We start from the raw sequence: 26528 nt of genomic DNA, 5'->3' as shown, positions 1-26528 counted from the left end.
GCTGCCGCGCCCTGCCGCCCTGCTCCAGCCAATTACCTACCCACGGCCAAATTACAAACCCCGAAAAGAGCCCCAATATGAAATACACCACCACGAAGCCCCAGAAAGGCGGCTCCTTCGCCTCGGCCGCCCGAGAGGACAGGCAGAGGGGGCTCCAAATGCGTCCTCGCGAAGCCCGGGAGCCTCGGAGTTGAACTCACAAAATGGAAGCCGCGCGCTGATTGGGCGCCGCCACTCCCGGACCTTTAATAAAGAAAGGGGAAGGAAAAGATAAATGCAAAAAAGGGGGACTCTCTCCTCCGTTGGTGGCTGGAGGAAGAAGGGGGGGGGGTGGAGAGAGAAGCATGTGTTTAGGACAATTACAGGGCGCTCCTCTCCAAAAATAAAAACAGAGCAAAAAGCTTCTATCACCCAGGTCCAGGCGAGGGCTACATCCTCCCAGGAATGTGAATGCTAATTTGGTTAAAATCCTGGTTTCCCCTCCCTAGCTCAGCACCACGGGGGAGGGGGTCTCGGGGCAGAAGGAGGAAGCCGGAGCGAAGATACCTCGATTGCAACTCGTCTCGAGTCGTCTTGCCTCCCCCCACGGTTCCCAGCATCTAAACACACAATCATACACACACACCCCTCAAAAAACCCAGCCCTTTCCCCCAGCCCCCACGAGCCCACCTCCGGTCTTGGCAGTTTGGAAACAGTTTTGGAGGCCCCAGGCGCACGCCGCGGCCGCCGCGGCTCGGAGGGTAGCCCCAGCCGCGGGAGGTAGAGCCCGGGGAGACCCCCCCTCCCCCGCCAGCCAAGCCCCCCACCTAAGTCCCAGCAGAATAAATAAATTAAAAGGCCTTCCCCCGGGGAGGGGGGAGGCAGTGTGGGAGCGCGCGAGTGAGGGGTGGGGGGCCGCTGGGGCCCGGGGCTTTGGCGGCGCAGCTGCCGCCGCCGGGAGAGTGCCTGGGGAAGCGGCGAGGAAGGAGAGGGGAGGAGGAAGAGGAGGAGGAGGAGGAAGAGGAGGAGGGTGAGCGCTCGGGTCGGGCTCCTTAGCGGTGTATTGTGGGATGTGCGGCTACTGGGAGCCGAGCCTCCGCCGCCAGCCGCCTCCCGGGCAGCAGCAGCAGCAGCAGCAGCAGCGGCGGCGGCGGCGGCAGCAGCTCCGGGCCCGGCAGCCGCGGCGGCGGCGCCCCCCCCCTCCCGGCCCCCCGTCCGGCCGCCCCGGCCTCGGCTCCCGCGGGGGACACCATGTACTGGCTGGCGGCGCAGGGAGGCCGGCGCCCGGCGGGGATGTAAGCGCGGCTCGGGGAGGGAGAGGCCGCGGTCGGCAGCCGGGCGGCCCGAGCCCCCGGCCCCGGCCCCGGCCCGGGCTCCGGCCGAGCGGGCGGGCGGGCGGGCGGCGCCAGGCCTGCCGCGAGCCCAGCGCGCGAGCCGGGCCGAGCGAGCGAGCGAGCGCCACGCCGGGCGGCCGGGAGGCAGGACGGGCACCATGGGCCGGAGCCCGCGTCCTCCGGACGCCCCGGGCCCCGCCAGCACGCACCGGGGGCCCCCGGGAGCCCCTCGCTGCCGCCCCGAGACGGTGGCCGAGCGGGCGGGCGCCTAATTCTCCCGGAAGGGTTATTCTCTCGCTCTATTCTTATTTTGGGGGGAGCCAGCGAGACAGCTCCTTTTGGGGCGCGCTGGTAAGGTGGGAGGGGGTGGGGGCTGGACGATTTGATTCTTTCGCGTGTGTGTAGAAGCGGCCGCCGCCGCCGCCGCCGCCGCCGCGGCGGAGACGACAACAACTTGCTCGTTTTCAGGTTGGGTTAACGGCATGGAGAACAGTCACCCCCCCCACCACCACCACCAGCAGCCCCCGCCGCAGCCCGGCCCTTCGGGCGAGAGGAGGAACCACCATTGGAGAAGTTACAAGTTGATGATTGACCCGGCTCTGAAAAAGGGGCATCATAAACTGTACCGCTACGATGGGCAGCATTTCAGCCTGGCGGTGAGTAGCCGGCGCGCCTCCCCGCCGCCCCCACCCACCACCAGCCGTGCCCGGGGCGGAGGGAAAGGGGTCCGAGCTGCCCAGGGACCCCCCCTTCCGACCACCGGGCCAACTGTCAGCCGGGTCCCCAGTCCTGGAGTTTGACAAGTGCCTGGAGAAGGGGGGGGGGGGGCGTCTGCCTCTGCCCCTGGGGAGTGGGACCAGCCCTCCCATTCCGCCCCGCCCCCCCCATTCCTCCCCACAGATGTCCAGCAACCGCCCGGTGGAAATTGTCGAAGATCCCCGGGTCGTTGGGATCTGGACCAAAAACAAGGAGCTGGAGCTGTCGGTGCCCAAATTCAAGGTAGGACCCCTCCCCCCCGACCCCACGGTCTCTCCCCGCCTCCCCAGTCCCCGAGTTCGAAAATAACGCCAGTTCTGCCGGAGCCTAGCCTGGTTCTGAGTTCCCGCCGTCCATGGCCAGGGAAGTTTTGGCGGGGAGGGGGAGATGGCAGCGAGAGGGGTGTCCTCTCTCAGCTACTGTAAACAGAATAACATTCAGTGAAACTGTAATCAAGGATCTGATACAGTGTCCTGCCGGCCCAGCTGGGGGCTCCGGGTCCCCACCTGGCTCCTGCTAGCCCCCGAAGCTTGGCCTAGGGACCCACCCCCCTTCTCAGTCTTGTGGCTTAAGAGGGGACAACTTCATAGATCAAGGTTTCGCCCCTGACCCGGCTGCAGGGAGAGGAGGCCAGAATGGGGGGTGGGGAAAGAGAAACTGTTTCTTTTTCCCCTTTCCTTTCGAACCCAGAGGACTTCCACGTTCCAAACGATTTAATCCTCCGCTTCCCGGGCCCGCCCGCGTGCATTTTTTTTTTCAAAAAAAAAAAATTATTTTTTAACCTTCATTGTTTTCATCGGGCACGCGAGTGGGGAATGTTGTGTTTCCCTTCGGTTTCAATGTTCTCCAAACTCCCTTCCCCCTCGTCCCTGCCAGATCGATGAGTTCTACGTGGGCCCGGTGCCTCCGAAGCAGGTGACATTTGCCAAGCTGAATGATAACATCCGAGAAAACTTCCTGAGGGACATGTGCAAGAAGTATGGGGAGGTGGAGGAGGTGGAGATTTTGTACAACCCTAAGACCAAGAAGCACTTGGGCATTGCCAAGGTGGTCTTTGCCACGGTCAGGGGAGCCAAAGAGGCGGTTCAGCACCTGCATAGCACTTCGGTCATGGGCAATATCATCCACGTGGAGCTGGACACTAAAGGTGAGTGGAGACCCACTTGGGACAAACTGCGATGGAGGGGCAGTGAGACCTGTCACTACGACTCCTTTCCCTCCCAGAGCCCCTCTTGCAGTGTTAGGGACCCCCCCAACAGCCCTTTTTTTTTTTTTTTTTTTTTTTTGCCCCCTCCTGAGGATAGAGTCACATGGAGCTAAATGTGTTGTCTGTTGCTAGGAGACAGGCTATAATTTACTAAATGTGCTGTCCTTGGCTACTGCATGTACCCCTAGGGACCACCCAGAGGCTTCCCCACCACTGACACCCCTGCGGGCCCCTCCTGGAGCCCTAGTGGCCTGGGTTTAGGCAGTCTCCAGTGTTGCCATCTGTGTTAGGGGAAGAGGCAGGGTTTGTTTATTTGTGGGAGCTGAGAGGGAGCCACTAGAATGCCTTTAAATACATATAGAGTAGGTCCTTCAACTAAAAAGGGAATCCTCCAAGGATCCAGGGTCCCCCCCCCCTCCCCCATGCTGCCCCTTCCTTCTGGAGTGGGAACCAATCTGGGCTCAGAGTGTGGTTTCATTGATAATGTTCTGATAGAGCTGGGCGGGCTGCTGTGGGTGCTCAAGGGTTGACACTGTGCCTTCCCTCCTCTCTCTTAAAGAGACAGCAGCACCTCCCATGCGCCGGGAATCCCGCTATGTGCTCACTCTGAGCTCACTGCTGGCAGAGTGGGGCTGGGGAAGTCACCCTTCCTTCCTTACATTCCTGGGAGGCTTCTTCTCGACCGGATGGAGGGGCTTGCAAGACTCTAGGGCATCCCCCAAAGTTTGCCTGTGGCCTCTCTAGGGAAGTTCCCACCCATATGAAAGAAGGTGCTGGGTGCCCCAGGACCAACCTGCCCTGTGACTGGGCAGGCACTGTTGGGTCCAGTGCTTCTTGAGGTTTTCTGGGAGACACTGTCTGGGAAAGCTTAGGTGGCCAGCTTCCAGGAGTTTTGTGAGCATGGTGTTTAGAGGCAAATGGCACACCAAACCCAAACAGGAAAATCTAAACCTTTCTTGTGCTTTCAACGATGAATACATATTGACTAGGTCTCTAAGACCTTGCTGGGGGCTGTGGAGGGATGCTGGAACTGGGTGGGCACCGTTATCCCACAAACTCTTGCCAAGCCCATATCTAGTTCTGAGTTTCCTCAGGGCACAAGCCTGGGTTCCTGTCTCTGTCAGGGGAGTACAGACCCTTCAAACTCTACACATCCCTTGTGTGGCTGCAGTCTCATTTCTCCCTGAGAACTGAATGTGGAACTTTCTTCCCTGTCACATGCCCATTTTAAGGAGCAGCCAGCTCTTCCCAAAATTTCATTTCTGAAAAAAAGGAAGGAAAAAAAAAAAAAAGTGGGAGGCCCTCAGAGACTGCCAACTAACTTTGTATTTCAAGAAAGAGACCAGCAAAGTGTAAAGTGTAGCTCAAGGAATGTGCCTCCTTTGCATATGTAAGCAGCTGCCTCAGAGGGCTCTATAAATATCAATAATCTGGGGCCCCAGGGTCTATAGAGGCCTCTCTCTGCTGATGGGGGAGGGTTACCAGACAGGGCCCAGTGGGACCAGCCCGGCAGAGCTGGGGAGGCCTGGTCAGCCAGGTCAGCGGAGGAGGCCCATGGAGTTCACAGTAACGTGGTACTAGACTGTGTTTTACAAACTCTGCTGGTCACCTGGCCTCAGATAGTTAACAATAAAGTGAACTGTCACCTCTGTGTCACTGGGTCTCTCCACCTGCTACAGGCTCTGGCTGTTAAGTGGGAAAACCTGACTCTTTTTTCAGGTGCTATGGCTCAAGTGACAGGGAGAGGCTCTGTGTTGGAGGTGGAGTTTCTGTTTTGGGGGGAGTCCCGGCCCCACAGAGGATTAAATTCTGAATCTTAGGGTCAGAAAAATCATACAGGTGAGCAGCTTGGTTGAACAGATCGGACTCCTCAGTGAGGTACAGAGAGGTGGTTCCCCGGTCAGGGTCACAAAGCTTCTCAGGCTTGGGGGGTCTCAGGCGCCAGGGGCCCATAAGCCAACCTGTGGGGTCTGCCCCATCCTGGAGCCTCCCTCAATCCTCCCTCCCTTGCCCTTCCCACAGGGGAAACCCGCATGCGGTTCTACGAACTGTTGGTCACGGGCCGATACACACCCCAGACCCTCCCAGTGGGTGAGCTGGACGCTGTCTCTCCGATCGTGAATGAGACCCTGCAGGTGGGTTTATTACCATTCAGTACCCTCCCCCCCACATACTCACACTCATCACCAGCTTCTGATGGGCCCTTCGCCCCCATTCACCATCTCTAGCGTTGGACGCCAGAGCCTAGGAGGCAGAGGAGCCTGGCCTTGTCCAGCCTGGGATTCCCACAGACCCACAGCCTACTTAGGGCTTCGTGTTAATGCTGAAACATTGCTGTGTCTGATGTCCTGGGCACTGCTCTAGCCCTGCCCCCAGAAAGCAGACCTCAGTGGTCCCTATTCCCAGAGCGAGACTGACGTGACTCCTTACCCAACCACTGCCTCCTACCTAGGCCACCCTCACACAGGGAGATTCTCAATCCAACCCTTCCCGGGCATCAACTCACCTACCCTCAGGAGTAGCTTTTCCAGAACGCAGCCTTCACCGACTTGCTGGTCAGCTAGGTTATTCATTAGGCACTTTTACCGTGTCACACGCCTTAACTCCTAAAACATTGGGAGACCAGAGGGAACAGGACCCTTGGCCACCCCCTCACTCCCCAAACTATAGTTCTCCCTGCTGGAAGATCCTTGATTTCTGACAGTCTGAGACGGGAAGGAAATCCCAGTTTAAATCAAGACGTCAGGATCTTCTCTCTGCTTTAAGGATTAGAAAAAACCCTCAAGGTTCTTTGGGGATAGCTGGCTATCCTATGATTAGAGAAAAGTTAGGACAATCCAGAAGCTCCTCTTCGATCTCCTACCCCTCCCCCCCCCCTTCTTCCACCATGCTGCAGTTCTGGAGTGACCAGCTTGGCTCTGAGATCCCCAGAGTGTAGAGGGAAAACAGCCCCCATCCATTGCATGCAGCCCCCTCCAGCAACCTCACTTGTCTCTCCCTCTCTCTCTCTAGCTGTCAGATGCTCTGAAGCGCCTCAAGGATGGTAGTCTGTCTGCAGGCTGTGGCTCCGGCTCCTCCTCGGTCACCCCCAATAGTGGTGGGACACCCTTCTCGCAGGACACGGCGTACTCCAGCAGCCGCCTGGACACCCCCAACTCCTACGGACAGGGCACACCGCTCACGCCACGTCTGGGCACCCCCTTCTCGCAGGACTCCAGCTACTCCAGCCGCCAGCCCACACCCTCCTACCTCTTCAGCCAGGACCCCACGGTGACCTTCAAGGCCCGGCGCCACGAAAGCAAGTTCACAGATGCCTACAACCGCCGCCACGAGCATCATTATGTCCACAACTCCTGTGCGGTCACCGCGGTGGCCGGGGCCCCAGCTGCCTTCAGGGGCTCCGTGGACCTCCCGTTTGGGGCAGTCAGCAGCAGCGGGGGCAGCAGTGGCCCTCCATTCAAGGCCCAACCACAGGATTCGGCCACGTTCGCCCACACTCCACCGCCTGCCCAAGCAACCCCCGCTCCTGGAGTCACGTTCAAGTCGGCTTTCTCTCCGTATCAGACCCCTGTGCCCCCTTTCCCCCCACCCCCTGAGGAGCCCACCACCACAACCACCTTTGGGGCCCGTGAGAGTGGGGAATTCCGGAGAGCACCTGCGCCCCCACCCCTGCCACCCACCGAACCCCTGACCAAGGAGAAGCCAGGCACACCGCCCGGCCCACCGCCCCCTGATGCCAACAGCATGGAGCTGGGTGGCCGGCCGACCTTTGGCTGGAGCCCTGAGCCTTGTGACAGTCCAGGCACACCTACGCTGGAGTCCTCACCTGCGGGGCTGGAGAAGCCCCACGACAGCCTGGATTCACGCATAGAGATGCTGCTGAAGGAACAGCGCACCAAGCTGCCCTTCCTTCGAGAGCAGGACTCGGATACGGAGCTGCAGATGGAGGGCAGCCCCATCTCCTCCTCCTCCTCCCAGCTCTCCCCACTGGCCCCCTTTGGCACCAACTCCCAGCCAGGCTTTCGAGGCCCCACGCCACCCTCCTCACGCCCCTCCAGCACGGGCCTGGAGGATATCAGCCCCACGCCGCTACCCGACTCAGACGAGGATGATGAGCTTGACCTGGGCGTGGGGCCCCGCCCCCCTCCGGAGCCAGGCCCCCCGGACCCTTCTGGTCTTCTGGGCCAGACAACTGAGGTAGCCTTGGACCTGGCTGGAGACAGGACCCCAACCTCAGAGAAGATGGATGAGGTACCACCATGTCTGTCCACCTCTGTCTTGGATTGGTTTTGTCTATCTTGTGTCTCCCTTTCCTCCTTTGAAACGTTATCCCCTCAGGACAATTAGCTAAAACACAGAAGTAACAGGGTTAGGGCAGCTAAAATAACCGGTCAAATACAGAGAATAAAAAGCCAATGCAAAAAGCACCAGGGGCTGTGACTGAGCAGCTGCTTTGGCTCTGAGCAACCTAGCAGCCATAGAGAGAAGGGAAACATGACCTAGTTCTGTTGCTCTCCTGTTAGGTATGGGAAGTTAAGACTTTTCCTAGGGATCAATTCTGACTTGAGCTTCTTTGGTAGGAGTTTGCCGAGACCCCAGATAGTATGGACTATGGTAATGGTTCTGGATCCCCTTGTCTGTTGGGTCGCCTGAGGGTGATCAGGGCTGATCCTGACACTCAGGCATATTTGGGGGGAGGGATTAGCCAGAGCATTCTGCTAGGCTAGGCCAGATGGGAGCTCTGGAGCACTGTCTCCTAGAACCTGGTGCCCTCTGAAGAGAGGAAGCCATGGTGGGCAGGGAGGGCATTGAATTTTCCCTTAGCTTTTCCTCTGTTTCCAGGAGTCGGGACTTAAGGGTTAGCCTAGGGGGAAGGCCACAGCCAGAAACAGGCAAAACTGACCATTCTCCAGCCTCTCCTCAGCCATAGATCTTTATCTGGGGTCTTATTACCCAAATCTCCAGCCTCTGGGTTGGGGTGGGGGCTGCTGTGTGCTACAATCCCTTGGAGGGACGGATTAGGTCATCTTCCTTGGCTCTGCTCCTCCCCACTCCTGGTCCAGGCACCTGTCCTGGTCCTCCTGAAGACCTGTGTTGGATCCTGCGCGCCCAGCGGGCATGAGCAGCCAGGGGCTTAGACAGAGCTCTGTGCCCTTGTGGGCGGCAGGAGGGAGGGTCCCCCCTTCCCAGGCCCTTTGATTAGGCAGGTTTGGCTGCCTCGGGGAGGAACAGAGAGGAACTTGGCCTGCCCTGGAGGGGACTGCAGGTGGCCGGGGCTCCAGGGGGCCTCCAGGCAGTTCTGGGGAAGTGGTTTCTGGTGCCAAGGGGTCCGGGCAGGAGGAGTTGACAGGTGTGCAGAGGTGGGGGGCTGGCAGCCCTGCCATCTTTTCTTCCCTTCCTCTCTGCTGCCTGGGCTTGGGGGATGTCTACCATGCTGACAGAATGGTCCGGGACTGGGAATCCCAGGGTAGACGGAGGGACTGGGCTCTCCCATCATGTCACTGTAGGGAAGCGGGAGACTGAAGCCGAAGAGAGATGGGGTCGGGATGCCCCTAGGTCTTAGCGGTAGTAAGACCGAAGTACAGATAACCTCCAGGCTGGCCCTCGGGAGCCCCCTGCCGGCAGCCTGGAGAGCAGCACCCGGACTCCTCCAGACTGAACCTGGAGGGAGTCCCAGCTAGCTCAGGCTGAAGACTCCGGAGACAGAGCAGGGGCACCACTGAGGGAGATTCCCTTTCTTCACAGAAGCTGGTGGTTAAAAGTTCAGGCTCCAGTCCGTGAGCCTGGAAACCCAGCTCTGTCGCTTACTGGTTATGTGACCTTGGGTAAGGCACTTTCCTTCTCTGAGTCTCAGTTTCATCGCCTGTGAAATGGGACGGTGAAAGTACCTGCCTCACACGGTCTTCGGCTTAACTGAGGTGCCCGCAAGGGAAGCTCCCGGCACCGCGCGCGCGCGGGCTGGTGCTGAGCAGTGTGCGCTCGGCTAGTTCCCGCTGGTTCTCACCCCCACCCCCTGGCGCCGGAGGGGCGGAGGGAGGGGCAGGGCCGAGGGCTGGAGCGCAGGATCCCGGGTCTCCTTGTGATTGGCTGGCCGCGATGCCGGGTTAACCCTCTATGTGCTGCGCTCGCCTCGCTGGGCGCTGTCCGGGACTGATCTCCCGGGCGCTGTCCCGGAGTATCGGGCTGAGCCTGCCAGTCCCTCCTGCTGCATGTGCGTGCGGACCTTTAGAGAGAGAGAGAGAGAGAGAGAGAGAGAGAGAGAGAGAGAGTGTGTGTGTGTGTGTGTGTGTGTGTGTGTAGTGGGGGTCTAGCAAAATCCTGAGCTTCCTACTGCTGCTGAAAGTTTAGTATTCCTCTTCTCCCCGCGGGCGCTCCCCCCCATTTCCCTTTGAGGACTCCCTCACCTGAAGATCTGACCTCTGACCTTACAGCCTGTACAGACCGCACCCCCTCAGCCTTCAAATCCATTCCCTGTCCGTGGCAGCCTACAAACGCTCTTGTCACCTTACCGAGATCTTCTAGGGCAGGGCCTGAGCCACCCTCTCACCTCTTGTCCGGACACAAAAGCCTGGGGGTGACGTAACTCTCCTCTCCCCACCCCTGCTCTGCCTTCTCACTCCAACCCTACCAGGTACACCCCAATGCCTCCTTCCAGTTCCAGGCCTGTGTCCCAATGTAAAGGGGCCCTTGCCCATTTCGGAGCTGGGGTCATCCTTGGCTTCCCCACTGTTTGCCTGGTACAGTGAGTGTTCCTGGATCCCATTCGGCAGGCATCCTGAGCTTGAGTCCCAGCCTTATTTCTGACCGGCTGTGCCTCCTGGGCCAGTGGCTTTTGGCTCTGTTTCGTCACTTGTCAGAAGGGATTGGAGTAGAGCCCCACCTTGCAAGGCTACAGTGCTGATGTGAAACAAGGTGTTGTGCAGTCTCAAGACCAGATGAAAGATTAACTAAGGAAAATAAAAAGACATACCTCCTATTTATGCAGCCTTAAAACTGCTAACTCTCCTTGCTCAAATGTCGCCCTTGCCACCGGGCCCTCTTTGCAGCAGTGAGGACAGCAGGCTGACTGGGAGCCTAACTGGTTTGAATCCTGACTCCATCTCTTATTGGCTCTGTGGCCTTGGGCAAGTTACTTAAGCTTTCTGTGCTCCAATTTCCTTGGTAAAAGAATGGCCTTAGAAAGATACCGAGCATGTAGGAAGCACTATAGAAGTGTTAATTATTAGTATTCTCCAATTACAAATTGAAATAGAATCTCTCAAGCTGACATGGAATCTGTTTCCCTTTTTACACCCTGTCCCCCTCCCCAGCTTTCTTTTCCTCCAAGGTGGGCTCTATATTTCTCCTCTTCATCCTGGTTTTCCTGTGTCTCTTCCCTCTAGAAACTTAGCTCCACAAGAGCAAGAATTGGGTCTGTCTTGTTCAATGCTGTGTCCCCAGCACCTAGGACAGTGCCTGGCACACAGCAGGTGCTAAGCAAGTGTTTACTGAATGAATGAATGAATGAATGAATGAATGAATCAATCCTCCTAAACCAACTGGCAGGTATTAAGATGCCCATAATGCAAATGGGGAAACAGGCTTAGCAAGGTTAAGTGACTCCCCAAAGCCACATGGTCCCAAAGCCACATGGTCCAGAAGGGAGGGGACTAGGACCCAAACTGCAGAATCCGTGTTGCTCATTAGTCTTGCAAAAGGCTTCTCGAGCTTTCTGGTGTTTGGAAGGGGCTCTAGGAGCCAGCTTGGCCTCCCAGGCACAGCCTCACCGCTCTCCCCGGCTCTCCCCACAGGGCCAGCAGTCCTCGGGCGAGGACATGGAAATCTCCGACGATGAGATGCCCTCAGCCCCCATCACCAGCGCCGACTGCCCCAAACCCATGGTGGTGACCCCAGGGGCGGCAGCTGTGGCAGCCCCCTCTGTGCTGGCTCCGACGCTGCCGCTGCCCCCACCCCCCGGCTTCCCGCCGCTGCCCCCACCCCCGCCGCCGCCCCCACCACAGCCAGGCTTCCCCATGCCCCCGCCTCTGCCGCCTCCCCCGCCCCCCCCGCCCCCCGCCCACCCAGCTGTGACGGTGCCCCCCCACCCCTGCCAGCGCCCCCCCCTGGTGTCCCACCCCCACCCATCCTACCACCGCTGCCGCCCTTCCCTCCAGGGCTGTTTCCCGTGATGCAGGTGGACATGAGCCACGTGCTGGGTGGCCAGTGGGGCGGCATGCCCATGTCCTTCCAGATGCAAACGCAGATGCTGAGCCGTCTGATGACTGGCCAGGGCGCCTGCCCCTACCCGCCCTTCATGGCCGCGGCTGCCGCGGCCGCCTCAGCCGGGCTGCAGTTTGTCAACCTGCCGCCCTACCGGGGCCCGTTCTCCCTGAGCAACAGCGGACCGGGCCGCGGGCAGCCCTGGCCACCGCTACCCAAGTTTGACCCATCAGTGCCGCCACCAGGCTACGTGCCACGCCAGGAGGACCCACACAAGGCCACTGTGGATGGCGTCCTGCTGGTGGTGCTCAAAGAGCTGAAGGCCATCATGAAGCGTGACCTGAACCGCAAGATGGTGGAGGTGGTGGCTTTCCGCGCCTTCGACGAGTGGTGGGACAAGAAGGAGCGGATGGCCAAGGTGGGCAACGGGTGCGGGGTGCCCCTGGGCAGCGGCAGGCACGCTCTCTTCCCCCGAGGGACACTGATCCCCGTAACCCCCGAGTAGGCAAGCGTGAGTGTTACCTTCTAAAGCTTGTGTGTCCATGACGCGGATGTGTCCTTGCCGCATGTAGCCTGCTCTGCAGGCGAGGAGGTTGAAGTTCAGTGAGACGGAGTTGGGTGCTGGGAATGTTCGGCGGGCACGAAGCCCAGCCGACTTGGTGGGAAGGAAGTGCCAGTTACTGTGTGGCTGTCACTGTTGAGGGAAGGCAGGCTGCTTAGGGAGGGCCACCCACTGGGGAGGTGGGGGTCCACCGGCAGCACCGTAACCATGGTGACAGTCCCCTCCTCTCTCACACCCCAGGCCTCTCTGACCCCAGTGAAGTCAGGCGAGCACAAGGACGAGGACAGGCCAAAGCCCAAGGACCGCATCGCCTCATGCCTGCTGGAGTCGTGGGGCAAGGGCGAGGGCCTGGGCTATGAGGGCCTCGGCCTGGGCATCGGGCTGCGCGGGGCCATCCGCCTGCCCTCCTTCAAGGTCAAGAGGAAGGAGCCGCCGGACACAGCCTCTTCTGGTGACCAGAAGCGCCTGCGGCCCTCAACCTCTGTGGATGAGGAAGATGAAGGTATGTGCGCCCCCTCACGTGGCGCTGGGCTCTCCCGTTTCCCCAGCCCAGTTCGGACACCCCTCTCTCCCCTCAGAGTCAGAGCGAGAACGGGACCGGGATATGGCGGACGCCCCTTGTGAGCTTGCCAAGCGGGACCCCAAGGGCGTAGGCGTGCGGCGCCGGCCAGCCCGACCGCTGGAGCTGGACAGTGGCGGGGAGGAGGATGAGAAGGAGTCACTGTCGGTGTCCTCATCGTCATCGGCGTCCTCATCCTCGGGCTCCTCCACGACCTCACCCTCATCCTCGGCCTCCGACAAGGAGGAGCGGGAAAGCACTGAGGAGGAAGAGGAGGGGGAGGAGGAGGAGGAGGAGGAGGAGGAGGAGGAAGAGGAGGAAGAGGAAGAGGAGGAGGAAGGCCCCAGGAGCCAGGTCTCCTCCTCCTCGACCTCATCCACATCAGATAAGGTACCTTCAGGTTGGGGAGGCCTGGGGTGCTGGGCCAGGTGAGGGGGGCCCTTCTGCTCAGCCTGACCTCCCCTCTCCCTCCCCCTCCCCCAGGATGATGACGCTGAAGACAGCGATGAGCAGGAGGAGTCTGAGAATGAGGACGAGGACATAGCCCTGTCAGAGGCGAGTGAGAAGGAAGAAGGGGACTCGGACGGAGGTGAGCGGTGTGGACGGTGTGGACCGAGGCACCTGGTCTGCCCCAGGGCCCCCGTGCAGAGACCAGAGCCCGAGCAACTTTCAGCAGTACTTTTGGGGCAAGATTTCTTGTCTTTGAAATGTGAGCTCATTAAAACATGCACAGGACTCGCCCTACGATTCCATTTGTACCCAATGTCCAGAACAGGTCCCTCCACAGAGACAGAAAGTAAGCTAGTGGTTGCTTGGGTCTGGGGATGGGAGGCTGGAGGGGCGATAGCTAAAGGTGTTGGGTCTCTTCTTGAGCTCATGAGAGTGATTTGGAACTAGAGATAGTTGTAATGTACTAAATACCACTGACTTATTCACTTTAAAATGGTTCGTTTTATGCTATGCGGATTTCGCTTCTGTTTTCTTTTTTTTTTATTTTTTTTTTAATGTTTATTTATTTTTGAGACAGAGACAGAGCATGAACGGGGGAGGGTCAGAGAGAGAGGGAGACACAGAATCCGAAGCAGGCTCCAGGCTCTGAGCTGTCAGCACAGAGCCCGACGCGGGGCTCGAACTCACGGACTGTGAGATCATGACCTGAGCCGAGGTCGATGCTTAACCAACTGAGCCACCCAGGCGCCCCTCGCCTCTGTTTTTTCTTTTTTCTTTTTTTTAATTTTTTTTTAACGTTTATTTTTTTGAGACAGAGAGAGACAGAGCATGAACAGGGGAGGAGCAGAGAGAGAGGGAGACACAGAATCTGAAACAGGCTCCAGGCTCTGAGCTGTCAGCACAGAGCCTGACGCGGGGCTCGAACTCACGGACCGAGAGATCATGACCTGAGCCGAAGTCGGACGTTTAACCGACCAAGCCACCCAGGCGCCCCGCCTCCGTTTTTTTTTAAATGCTGACTAGTTAACACGCAGGCGCCCTTCCCCACCCCCCCCCACCCCCCCACCCCCGCCCCCGCCCCGAGATATCAGGGCCGTGTTCAGCCTGGGCGCCATCAGTCTGAGATGTTTGGGGAAGCATCTAGCCGGAGCGCACAGCAGACGCTGAAGGGCTCATGCCTGTGTCCCCTGTGTCCCCTGCCCAGAGGAGACGGTGAGCATCGCCACGTCCAAGGCGGGAGCTGGGTCCTCCAGCGAGAGTTCTGAGTCTTCTGAGTTCGAATCAAGCTCCGAGTCCTCATCGTCATCCTCAGAGGATGAAGAGGAGCTGGTGGCAAGGGAGGAGGAGGAGGAAGAGGAGGAGGAGGAGGAGCAGGAGGAGGAGACCACAGCAGCAGACGAGAGTATGGCTCCTGCTGCTCCCGATGAGGACTTTGAGGATGTGGCCACGGGGGCACCTGTGACAGAGTCCTCGGTCATGGAAGGGGAGGTGGACATCGAGGCTGAGGACGGAGCTCCCGAGGAGCGGACTTCCGTGCTGGAAGAGCCCCCCTTGCCTGTGTGTGTCGAAGAGCTGGCAGGCTGCAAGGAGCCCTCGGAGGAGCCGGGCCTGAAGCAAGAAGGGGCCAGGTTGCTGTCTCCAGAGCCCCCTGCTGGAGAGACGGAGGCCCGGCCCCCGCCTTCCCCGGAACCTGCCCCAGGTAACACCTGCAGCCTGCAGCCCTTCCCCCCACTCCCCCTTCTCCCCCCCCCTCCCCCCCCCCCGTTGAGGTGGTGGGGATGGAGGCAGGATGTCCTCACCGGCAGAACGAGCCCAGGCTCCTTTGGGTAATTCGTGTAACTTTCCCAAGCTTCAGGTTCCCCATCTGTAATGTGGGATCGGTGGTATGTCCCCCATGAGGTCGTGCGGGAGGGCAGAGTGAGATGACATAATGTGCCAGCACGGAGCCTGGCACCCAGCCGGAACTTCAGATAGCTGCCTGAGAGAACTGCTCCTGCCACCGTTCCTCAGTGCCACATTTCCCCACCGTTTGCTCCTTGGACCATTAGTCCTATGAGACGCTCTCAGAAAGGTGTGGCAGGGGTGGGGAGCAGGTGTATATGGTCATTTTAGTGACAGGCAGGTGGGGGAGGCTTGGGGTGCTGGGCCAGGTGAGAAGGGCCATGGACACAGCATTCTCTGCCACCTTGATGGAGCCACACAAAGCATATTAAAGGCTGTAACATACTGTCCAGTGGAACTTTCTGCAGTGATAGAAACGTTCTTTATCTGCTCTCTCCAATATCATAGCCATTAAATACAATGTTGCTAAGAGCACTTGAAATGTGGCAAGTGCCTACTGCCGAGCTGAATTTGTAATGTTATTTAATTAACTTAAACTTATGTAGCCACTGTGTGGTCAGTTCATCCTCCAATACATCCTTCGGGAAAGAAACCTATTTATACTTTGTTTAGTTCTGTATTGTTTGGCTACAGAACCTCAGGTTTTTGAATATTGCCATAGGTATGTATTAAGCCTATGTTGTGTCCCCAGTACTGTTTTAGGCACTGACAATACAACAGTGGCCAAACAGACAAAAGTATCTGCCATCATGGAGCTTACATTCGAAGACAGGGTGATAAATGACAGTAGATAAGCTAGAAAATATATTATATGACGATGGAGATAAATGCTGGGAGAAAGGCACTGACAAGTCCTGCAGAAAAGGGACTTGTTGAATTTTATTCAATAGCAGAGCCCATTTTCTGGATCCATGGGACGTTCCCTGTTCACAAGAACACCATTCTAAGGATGTAATGCCAAAGGCTAAGAACCATATCTCCTACATCTTTAGCTTATCAAGCACCCACTGTGTGCCAGACATTGGGCTGGGCACTAAGAAGCCTTGAGTGGTTGAGTTGTGGGGGGACGGTCCCCACACTCACAGAATGCCAGGGGGCCCAGAGGGGTGTGAGGTCGGGTATCAAGCACAGAGCAGGGCAGCATAAATAGGGCACCACGAGATGTTTGACTCCAGTAATAACGGTCTGGTTTCTGCCCACCTCTCTGCAGAGGATGACCTGGAAGTGGCGCCCGAGTCCCCTACGCTGCTCTCCTTACCACTGCAGCCGCCACTGCCACCCCCTCGACCACCCCGGCCGCCTAGCCCACCGCCAGAGCCCGAGACCCCAGAGCCCCCACACCCACCCGTCCCTCTGGAGCCGCCTCCCGAGGAGCAGCCCCCGCGTACTCCGGGTCTCTGTGGCAGCCTGGCCAAGTCACAGAGCACAGAGACGGTGCCGGCCACGCCAAGCGGGGAGCCCCCGCTGTCAGGGGGTAGCAGTGGCCTGTCACTGAGCTCCCCGCAGGTGCCCGGCAGCCCCTTCTCCTACCCATCCCAGTCCCCCAGCTTGAGCAGCGGGGGCCTCCCGAGGACACCTGGTCGGGACTTCACCTTCACGCCCACCTTCCCTGAGCCCGGCGGACCTCTGCTCCTGCCTGTCTGTCCCCTCCCAGCTGGCCGGCGCGATGAGCGGTCTGGCCCCTTGACCTCCCCGGTGCTCCTGGAGACGGGCCTGCCTCTCCCCCTGCCCTTGCCCTTGCCCCTGCCCCTGGCATTGCCCGTCCCTGTCCTGCGGGCCCAGACGCGGGCCCCCACCCAGCTGCCGCCCCTGCTGCCTGCGCCCCTGGCCCCCTGCCCACCCCCTATCAAGAGGAAGCCGGGCAGGCCCCGGCGATCCCCGCCGGCTGTGCTCTCCTTGGATGGGCCCTTGGTCCGGCCACCAGGGGGGGCCACCCTCGGCAGAGACCTCCTGCTCCTGCCAGGCCAGCCACAGACCCCTGTCTTCCCCAGCACCCATGACCCCCGGGCCGTGACCCTGGACTTCCGGAACACGGGGATCCCGGCCCCCCCTCCCCCTCTGCCCCCCCAGCCTCCTCCGCCCCCACCTCCACCCCCTGTTGAGCCTACCAAGCTGCCCTTTAAGGAGCTAGAGAACCAGTGGCCCTCCGAGGCCATCCCTCCGGGCCCCCGTGGGCGCGATGAGGTCACCGAGGAGTTCATGGACCTGGCCAAGGTTCGGGGGCCCTGGCGCCGGCCGCCTAAAAAACGCCACGAGGACCTGGTGGCCTCAGCCTCGCCCGAGCTCTCACCACCGCAGCCCCTCTTCCGGCCCCGGTCGGAGTTTGAGGAGATGACCATCCTGTACGACATCTGGAACGGTGGCATCGACGAGGAGGACATCCGCTTCCTGTGTGTCACTTACGAGCGGCTGCTACAGCAGGACAATGGCATGGACTGGCTCAACGACACACTCTGGGTCTACCATCCCTATATCCTAGACGACGCGGTGGGGTCCTTGCCCGCCTCTCTGGGCCCTGTCTCCCACGACTGAAGGCAGTCGCCCAACTCCCCACCACCTACTGAGTGGCGTCTGCTGGCACCGTGCCAGGCTCCACATGGAGTCATCACTGGCACTTTTAAAACACCTTTTCTGTGCCAGGCCCGTCTCACCCCCAGATTAGCGGGTCTCGGGGCCAAACGTAGTGGCGTGATCGCACATCAGAGTAGCAGAGGCTGACGGAGGGCCAACTCCTCCTGGCCCCCCCATCACCTAATTTGATCTTCCCAACAGGTCAGTGAGGTGGGAGCTATTCTTCCCATTTCACTTATATGGAAACCAAGGCTCAGAGAGGTTAAGCGACCTGCCTAAAGTCACACAGCTCTGACGTAGCAGAGCTGGGATTTGAACCCAGGCAAATCTGGTTCCAGAGTCTGGGCTCTTAACCATGATGCTAATCCTGATAGTTGTGTTACCAGCACAGACAGAACCATCAAGTTGGAGCTGTCTTTATACCCCTTATAGCAAACTAGTTTACTGAGCACTTCCTCTGTTCCAGGAAGTCTGCTAAGCACCTGAACGTGTGTAATCATTCAGAGAAGCCTTGCTATTGCCCCAGTGCGCAGGTGGGAAACTGAGGCAGGAAGCAGATAAGAAATACACCCAGGACCGTGCAGTCAGGTACCCCTGACAAGAGTTCTGACCCTCAGTGGAGGTGGTGTAGGTGTGGGGGATGGAACCTCCTGGAAATTAGCCTGAGGGTAGAGAGGTCAGGCCCAGTGGGGCTGTCTCTGGAAGGACTGGGAGGGGCTTTTCAAGAATGTCCATGTGGCCCTTGACCCACACCCACCCACCAGCCTCTCTTCAGCTAAGAAAAAGAAACGGGACGATGGCATCCGTGAGCACGTGACGGGCTGTGCCCGCAGCGAGGGTTTCTACACCATCGACAAGAAGGACAAGCTCAGATACCTCAACAGCAGCCGCGCCAGCACCGATGAGCCCCCGACAGACACCCAGGTACTGCCCTCAGGTGCCTGGACACTGGAGCCTCCCAGGCTGCCGTGGGTGGGGACCTTCTGGAGGGGGGCGTACCAGGCGGCATGAGGGGTTGTGGGGACAGAGGGGCTGGCACAGGGGGCGTTAGGCATTAATTCACCCGGGTACCCTGGTTGGAAAGGTGAGGCGAGGCTGGGAAGTGGGAGCCTCTGAGATTTTCATCAGGGATGTGAGCAGAGTGGAGTTGTGTTTCCAGAAGTTTCCTTCTCTCCTCTTTAAATTCAGCAAACGTCTCCTGAGTGCCTGCTGTGTTCCAGGCACTGTTCTGGGTCTACAGCAGTGAACAGAACAAAATCCTTTCCCTCACAGAACTTCCATTTTAGCGGGGAGGTGGGAAATGATCAAGCGAACAAATAAACATAGAATTCCAGGTGGGGAAAACAGGAGAGGAGGTTAGGGACTGGGGAGTCAGAGGGGTCACAGAAGGTGACAGTTGAGCCAGACCTGAATGAAGTAAAGAAATGAGCCACGTGAATAACTGGGAGAGGCCACAGAGAAGTAGAAAAAGGCTTCAGTAAAAAGTTAAAACAGGAAGGGAGCCTGGCTGGCTCAAGTCAGTAGAGCGTGCAGTTCTTGATCTCAGGGTTTTGAGTTTAAGCCCCATGTTAGGTGTGAGCCTACTTTATTAAAAAAATAATAATAAATAAAGGTTAGGGGCCTGGATGGCTCACTCAGTCGGTTAGGCGTCCGACTTCGGCTCAGGTCATGATCTCATGGCTCGTGGGTTTGAGTCCCGCATCAGGCTCTGTGTTGATAGCTCGGAGCCTGGAGCCTGCTTTGGATTCTGGGTCTCCCTCTTTCTCTGCCCCTCCCCTGCTCATGCTCTGTCTGTCTGTCTCTCTCTCTCTCTCAAAAATAAATAAACATTAAAAAAAAACAACACGTTCTTTTAAAGTTAAAACAGGAGGGGGGATGGGGTGCCTGCACAGCTTAGTTGAACATCTGACTCTTGGTCTCAGCTCAGGTCTTGATCTCCGGGTCATGAGTTCAAGCCCTGCATTGGGCTCCACGCTGCGCATGAAGCCTACTTCAAAACAAAACAAGACAGGAGAGTGGGTCACTAAGTCTGGAAGTCATGCTTTTCAAGAATGACTTGAAGTCATGCACAGCGTGAACAGGATGTGCAAAGGCCCTGAGGTGGGGGGGGGGGGGGGGGGGGGACGGATCTCAGTGGTGTGAGAAAGGAAAGGAAAGACTAGCTGAGACCAGAGACAGAATAACAAGTCCTCAGGGCCCTGGAGGCTGTGGTGATGAGGTTAGATTTGTATTCTTTGTGTGACAGCCACATGAGGGCTTCCAGAGAGAAGGTGAGGGTGACGTGGCTCAGCCCACGATTTTCAAAGCTTACGCTGGCTGCTGTGTGGAAAGTTGACCCCAAGGGTCCACAGGGGAGACCGTGCACAGCTGCTACATTTCCCAGTCCAGACATTTGGGTAGGTTCAACTTGATTTGCTGTGAGAAAAAAGTGGATGTTTTTGAAAGAATAGCAGGAACAGTGGGATATCGGGAAGCCAAAAGGACAGCACTGGGGGCTGGATTGGCTGGAGGAGACCAAGGACCTGGCTGGGATGCAGCTGGGTCTGGCTTGGGGAACTAGGGAGCTGGATGCCAAGCTCTGAGGTGGGAAGCTTGCGTTTTGGGGTTTGTGGAACATCCAGGGAGTGAGGTCTTTTAGGCAGTTCGATATACGGGTGCAGTAGAGAACTTGGGGCAGGGGAGAGACTTCCAGTCATCGGGATGGAAATGTTCATGGGAGGTCACGGCAAGGAAGCGCTCACCCAGGGAGAGGGCGTGAGGGCAGGAGGGCAGAGGACGAGGGTGGCCGAGGGAAGGAGGAGAAGGAAGGGTGCCAAGGAAAGAGCCATGATCTCGAAAGCCTGGGGAGGTCGGAGGGCCCGTGGTGAGAGCCACGGGGGACAGGGTGGAGGGACACGCACCGTCTCGTCTCCCGGAAGTGGAGTTCTTTCCAAGTCTTCTAGCTGGGACAGGAGAGACGGCAAGCGTGAAGGGAAAGTTGTGTTGTTCTCTGACCGGAGGCCGTTGAGGACGTTCACATTCTGGCAGGAAGGACCAGGGAAGAGGAGAGGGGACAAGTAGGGATGGGACAGGCACGGCCAAGCCCAGAGCAAGGAGGCTGAGAAGGTGGGACGACAGGAACCCGGGGCTTAGGGTGTGATAGGGACCCCGGTCCCGGTGCCACGGTGAGCAGGGCGGTCCCACCCCTCCTGATCCGTCCCCCCGTGCCCCTCACAGGGCATGAGCATCCCGGCACAGCCACACGCCTCCACTCGGGCCGGCTCGGAGCGGCGTTCTGAACAGCGCCGCCTCCTGTCCTCCTTCACTGGCAGCTGTGACAGTGACCTGCTCAAGTTCAACCAGCTCAAGGTGAGGCCGGGCCCCACCCAGGGCCGCCGGGTGGCAGCGGGGCTGAGGCCAGGCCTTTCACCTCTCAGCTCCTTCCCTCCCCCAGTTCCGGAAGAAGAAGCTCAAATTCTGCAAGAGCCACATTCACGACTGGGGCCTGTTCGCCATGGAGCCCATCGCGGCTGACGAGATGGTCATTGAGTACGTGGGCCAGAACATCCGCCAGGTAGGCACCGCCCGGCAGGCTGGGAGCAGGGGTGGGAGCGGGCCGGGCCAGCCCCGACTGAGGCCTGCTCCCGGCCAGGTGATCGCGGACATGCGGGAAAAGCGTTATGAGGACGAGGGCATTGGCAGCAGCTACATGTTCCGGGTGGACCACGACACCATCATCGACGCCACCAAGTGCGGCAACTTTGCGCGCTTCATCAACCACAGCTGCAACGTGAGTGCCTGTGCGGAGGCCGCTGCTGCCCCTGCCGCTGTGCCCGAAGGACCCAGAAGCTTCTGGCACGGAATGGGCACGGCCTCCGTCCCAAGCTCTGGTTGCCCGAGGGTGATGGAGGCGGGGGGGGGGGGGGGGGGGGGGGGGGAGGCCTCGTTCGTACGCCGCGTTTTGCTCCCCTGAGCTTCAGTTTTCCCTTCTGCAAAACGGCACGACGAGACTCGAGGTGCTCCGGAAGTAGTCCTCTCAGTTCACTCCGGAAGTAGTCCCCTCAGTTCACTCCGGAAGTAGTCCCCTCAGTTCACTCCGGAAGTAGTCCTCTCAGTTCACTCCGGAAGTAGTCCTCTCAGTTCACGTTTACCCGGTTCCTCCTCCGTGCTGGCCTTTTGCTGTGCCACCGGCGGTCAGGCTCGGCCCTCAGAGGCCTTCGGTCCCGGGGCGGTGCTGTCCAGCGGAACTCTGTGAGCGGCACAGCATCCGTAGTGGCCACTGTTGTGGTACCGGCTGCTCGTGGGGTTGAGCACTTAAAATGTGGCCCCTGCCACTGAGGAACTGACTTTTGGTTTTTGGGGTTTTTTTTAACTTATTTTTTAATGTTTGTTTATTTTTGAGAGAGACAGAGACAGAGACAGAGTGCAAGCAGGGGAGGGGCAGAGAGAGAGGGAGACACAGAATCGGAAGCAGGCTCCAGGCCCTGAGCTGTCAGCACTGAGCTCCTCGCAGGGCCCGAACCTGTGAACTGGGAGATCATGGCCTGAGCTGAAGTCAGACGCTCAACCGACTGAGCCACCCAGGCGCCCCCTGAGGAACTGAGTTTTTAATTTAATTGAGTTTAATTTTAACTTAAATAGTCTCGCGTGGCTAGTGGTGACAGTGGTGGATGGCACTGGTCCAGGGGGCAGTGAGTGTTGACAACAAGGGGCGGTTCTCACGCCGAAGACAGGCACAGGGAGCTTCAAACAGGGGACAGGCTAGTTCCAGAGCAAATATGCCCAACTCTTGTTTCGAGTCATGACCTTGCTACTTAGCAAGTGACTGTAGGCTAGTTAGTTAACGTCTCAGTGCCTCGGTTTCCTGATCTGTAAAACAGGGCTGGTAATGGTCCCTCCTTGTGGGTTGTTGGGAGAACCAATGAATTCTCTCTCTCTCTTTTTTTAAATGTTTATCTATTTTTGAGAGAGAGAGAGAGAGAGACAGCTCGAGCAAGGGAGGGAGGGCAGAGAGGAAGAGGGAGACACAGAAACCGAAACAGGTGCCAGGCTCTGCGCTGTCAGCACAGATCCCAGTGCGGGGCTTGAACTCACAAACCGTGAGATCATGACCTGAGCCGAAGTCGGACGCTTAACCGACTGAGCCACCCAGGCACCCCAATGAGTTCCCTTTGACGCAGCGGACACAGCTAGCTCTCACGACTGTGACTGGAGCATCACTGGGGCCAGTAGGGACTTCCTCTTGCCTCCCTGTGGCACCTGAGGGTTAGGAGGGGATCACCCAGGTGGTAGTGAGTGGGGCAAGTGTTCCGTTCCATGAGGCCCTGAAGGGACAGCAAAGCGGACAGTAGGGATGAAGTAGGGGTTGAGAGGGCGGGTAAGAGAATGAGGTTGGCAGGCTTGGGGTGGCCAGATCACTCAGCCTTGCAGGCCGAGCTGAGAAGTTTCTCTAAAAGCCAAGCAAGCGGGCCACTGTCAGGTTTCGAGCCATGAGACCACTGGGTCTGCTCTTCCTTTGGGAAGATTTCCCTGGCTGCTGGGTCAGGAGTAGATTATCTCAGAGGACAGCGAGGTAGCGGGAGCTGCTGAGGTTCAGCCGAGTGATGAGAGAGACCTGGCTGGGGCTGCAGCAGTGGAGGTGAAGGGCAGTAGACAGAATCAGTAGGTCCTTTGGAGGGAGAACCTTCTGGGCACAGCAGTGGGCCAGAGCCAGCCTCGGTGTAAGAAGGAGGTTTGAGAGACAGCTGCTTGGAGGCCTGGGCGCCCTACAGTTGAGGTTTGAGCTTACTGAGTCAAAAACGTCTCCAGGAGCTGCTGAAGGCAGATATCAAGCAGACACTTGGATTTCTGGGTCTGGAGCAGGGTCCAGCAATCCTTTTCTTTAAAAGGCCTGATAGTAAATATTTTTGGCTTTGTGTCCCAGACAATCTCTTAGCAACTCCTTAACTGCCATTGTAACAAAAGCAGCCTGTAGACAGTGTGTAAATGAATGGGTGTGGCTGTGTGCCAGGAAGACTCGACTTGCAGTAACAGGCAGCTGCCGGCCGGGGTTGGCTGACCCCTTCTCTGGAGCTCAGAAGTGAGGCCTGAGCTAGAAATACAAAAACTTGGAAGTCGCCTGTAGTGTAAATGGAAATCGCAGCCCTGGAGAATAATTTAGTATCATCACCATTGTCATCATTCTTATTTATTATCAGAGGCAAGGGTCCCTGTCACCCAGACAGGGGAGCCGGGGGCCTGGAGCAGGTGGCCAGTGGAAATGGGGGGCAAGACGCAAGTTAGTCAGGCTTTGAGCATGGAGCGTGGTCGGGCTTGGGGGGCCCGGGTCGGGTGCCTGGTGGATCATTGGCTCACCCTCCCCTCCCGCCTCACCCACAGCCCAACTGCTATGCCAAGGTGATCACGGTGGAGTCGCAGAAGAAGATCGTCATCTACTCAAAGCAGCACATCAACGTCAATGAGGAGATCACCTACGACTACAAGTTCCCCATCGAGGACGTCAAGATCCCCTGCCTGTGCGGCTCCGAGAACTGCCGGGGGACCCTCAACTAGGCCCCGCACCGGCGCCCCGCAGAAGGCCGCCCGTGCTGCCCTGGGGCTCCCGCGCGTGGAGCCCCCGGCCCCCGGGGCCCAGCCCCACCTCCCACCCCCATTTCAGGTGCTGTCCCCTACCCAGCGGCCATGTCAGGGCCTGGCGCCCCCAACACTACCCCCAGAACCCAGCGCAGCTCCAGCCCCTCAGTGGGAAAGGGCTTCTGTGTCTCTCGGCCCATGTCTCTTTGGTTTTTTTAAAATGCTCCCTTCAGGATTTTTGTTCAACTCCAGCGTAAACTTCTCTCTGTCTGTGTCTCTCGCTCTCCGTCTCTGTCTCTGTCCTTCTCTTTCCCGGTCAGCCTCTATCCACGAATGCTGCTATGTTGTTTTGTCTTCTCTTTACTCTCTTCCTCGTCGTAAGAAAAGACATTTTAACCGTTGAAATGTGAAGGCAGAATCAGAGAGCGGGGACCCCTGGCGGGGGCTGCAGAGGCCTCAGTATGGTGGCGTGTCGGCCCGCGTCCCGGAACCCCCGGGCCAGGGCGCTGGGCCAGGTGCTGCAGAGAGGAGGGGGGTCAGCCCCAGGCTGTGACCTCAGAACACTACGCAAGGCCCCCTCTCTGCTGGCAGCGACTCAGTGAGGAGAAGACACCCCCCCCCTTCTGTTCCTTCCCCAGCAGCCTGGGGGCGCCATTTCCCCTAGCAGACCCTGGTGGAGCCAAGCTGGTCCCAGGCAGGAATTTCCCCTCTGGGCTCTCCCTGCCACCCCACACCCTGCCACCCCCAAAATCTTGGGTTCAATGTTTACTTTCTCATTCGAATGCCAGCAATGAGGGAGCCTCCCGGAGGCCCCAATGTGGGCGTGGGGGCACTGGGAAGGGTCCTGTCTACTCTCTCCTGCTCTCACCTCCCCCCCAGGGCAGGAGGAGGGCCTCCCAGGGCAGGCGGGTCCCCTAGTCCCGCCACTTCGGGTCTCTGACCAGATGCGTGTGGCATTTTTTTTTTTTTTTTTTTTTTTTGTCTATAAGCTTCACCCGCTTGCCCCTGGCCCACACCCGAACTCACCCTGCCAGCAGCCCCCTCATCCCAAGGAGGCAAGAGCATATTTATTTTCAGAGTGAGATTATTCTCCCAGAGAAAGGAAAATCTTGGAGAAGATTTTTAAAGCTCAGATCTAAGTCTGACAGTTTTTTGTTTTTTATTTTTTAACTCCTTTTACCCTCTTCCCCATCATCCTCTTCAGGGTTTATTTCCATAGATTTTTTTTTTTCTTGTGCGTGTATAAAATCAAAACGAAGGGAAGAAATAGGTTTTTGAAGTTCAGAACCAACTTCTGTATATAGGCTGCCATAAAGGACTTTTTCTCGGGAACATTGTTTCTTGTAGAAACATGTGGGGAGACTTTTTTGCTCATTTCTTTGTATTTCCAAAAATCTCTCTCTCTCTCTCTCTCTCTCTCTCTCTCTCTCTCTCTCTCACACACACACACACACACACACACACACACACACACACACACACAAAAGCAAGTCCCTCACACCCCAGAAAGCAGAGCAGGCATGTAAATAATTTCTGGAAAGTGACTGTTGTGACCAGGAGTCCTCACCAAGACGGGAGAGCTCCCAGCGGGGAAGCCCCCACCCTGCGGATGGATGCAGGCCCGGAGCCTCTGGTATCTCAGCTTGTGTCAAGCTTGTTATCATGTAAATTCTGTACAAAGAATTGTTATTTCTCTCTCTCTCTCTCTCTCTTTTTTTTTGTCGTTGGTGGTTTTGTTGTGTTCTTTTTTTTTTTTTTTTTTTTTTTAATTTCTTTACCCCATGCCCTCTCTGTTTGAGATTGTGCCCACCAGTTTCAAGGTCGAGGTCGATGAAATCGGGGGCATTAAGACACAGAGGAGGGACCTGGGCACAGCGGTGACCTTCTCTTCCGTTTGCGGTTTTCTGCCTAATTGTGCAACTGAGGAAATATTTATTTTTCACATGAGGAAATGTGTAGTTTGTAGAGATGGTTGATTTGAGTTACTTGTGCGGCCCCCAAGGGGCTGCCTTCATTCTCTCCCTTCTTCCCATAGAAGTGGAGGGGGATGTGAGGAAACCAGGCTTGGGGGCCACCCTCGTCCCTCACCCTGGCCTCACCTTGCCCAATGGGCCAGGGGCTGCACCCTCACCGGTACCCGGGAACCCCCCGCCCCACCCCAAAAATGGTTGGCCATATCCAGAAACGTGGCTCGCTTTTCTTTCGATGCCTTCATTTTCATTGAACAAATCTTTGCTTTTGAAAAGTTGGGGGTTCCTCCTTTTTTTTTTTTTTTTTCTTGTCCCTCCCTCTCTGCCTCTCTCCTCCTGCAAAGAAGAGAACCCATAAGTTTTAGGGTTGTTTGTGCATATAGACTCTGTCATCCGTACGTAACTTGTTTTGAAGAGAAGTGTTTCCGTTGTGGGTGTGTCTTGTTGTAAATATTTGTTCATATTTTTGTGAATTCAATACTATGTACCATTGTATTATAGTAACTTTTATAAAGCAAACCATAAATATACTGACTTTTCTTACAGA

At 57.7% G+C, this 26528-nt stretch overlaps 1 protein-coding gene across 1 annotated transcript; it reads left to right on the top strand.

Annotated features, from left to right (window-relative positions):
* The first annotated feature begins 1024 nt into the window (after positions 1–1024).
* On the top strand, positions 1025–26528 carry SETD1B (SET domain containing 1B, histone lysine methyltransferase). The gene is given in 18 exon segments (XM_043557519.1): positions 1025–1274; positions 1782–1969; positions 2214–2312; positions 2946–3216; positions 5299–5411; positions 6289–7527; positions 11067–11349; positions 11352–11893; positions 12278–12539; positions 12616–12986; positions 13080–13185; positions 14251–14745; positions 16099–17358; positions 18217–18383; positions 20676–20807; positions 20893–21012; positions 21091–21228; positions 23817–26528. Coding segments are annotated over 17 exon segments (5946 nt in total). The 5' UTR covers positions 1025–1274; positions 1782–1795; the 3' UTR covers positions 23991–26528.

Source organism: Prionailurus bengalensis, chromosome D3, assembly GCF_016509475.1.
Source record: "Prionailurus bengalensis isolate Pbe53 chromosome D3, Fcat_Pben_1.1_paternal_pri, whole genome shotgun sequence".
NCBI lineage: Eukaryota > Metazoa > Chordata > Mammalia > Carnivora > Felidae > Prionailurus > Prionailurus bengalensis.
This window is presented reverse-complemented; position numbering and strand designations above follow the sequence as displayed.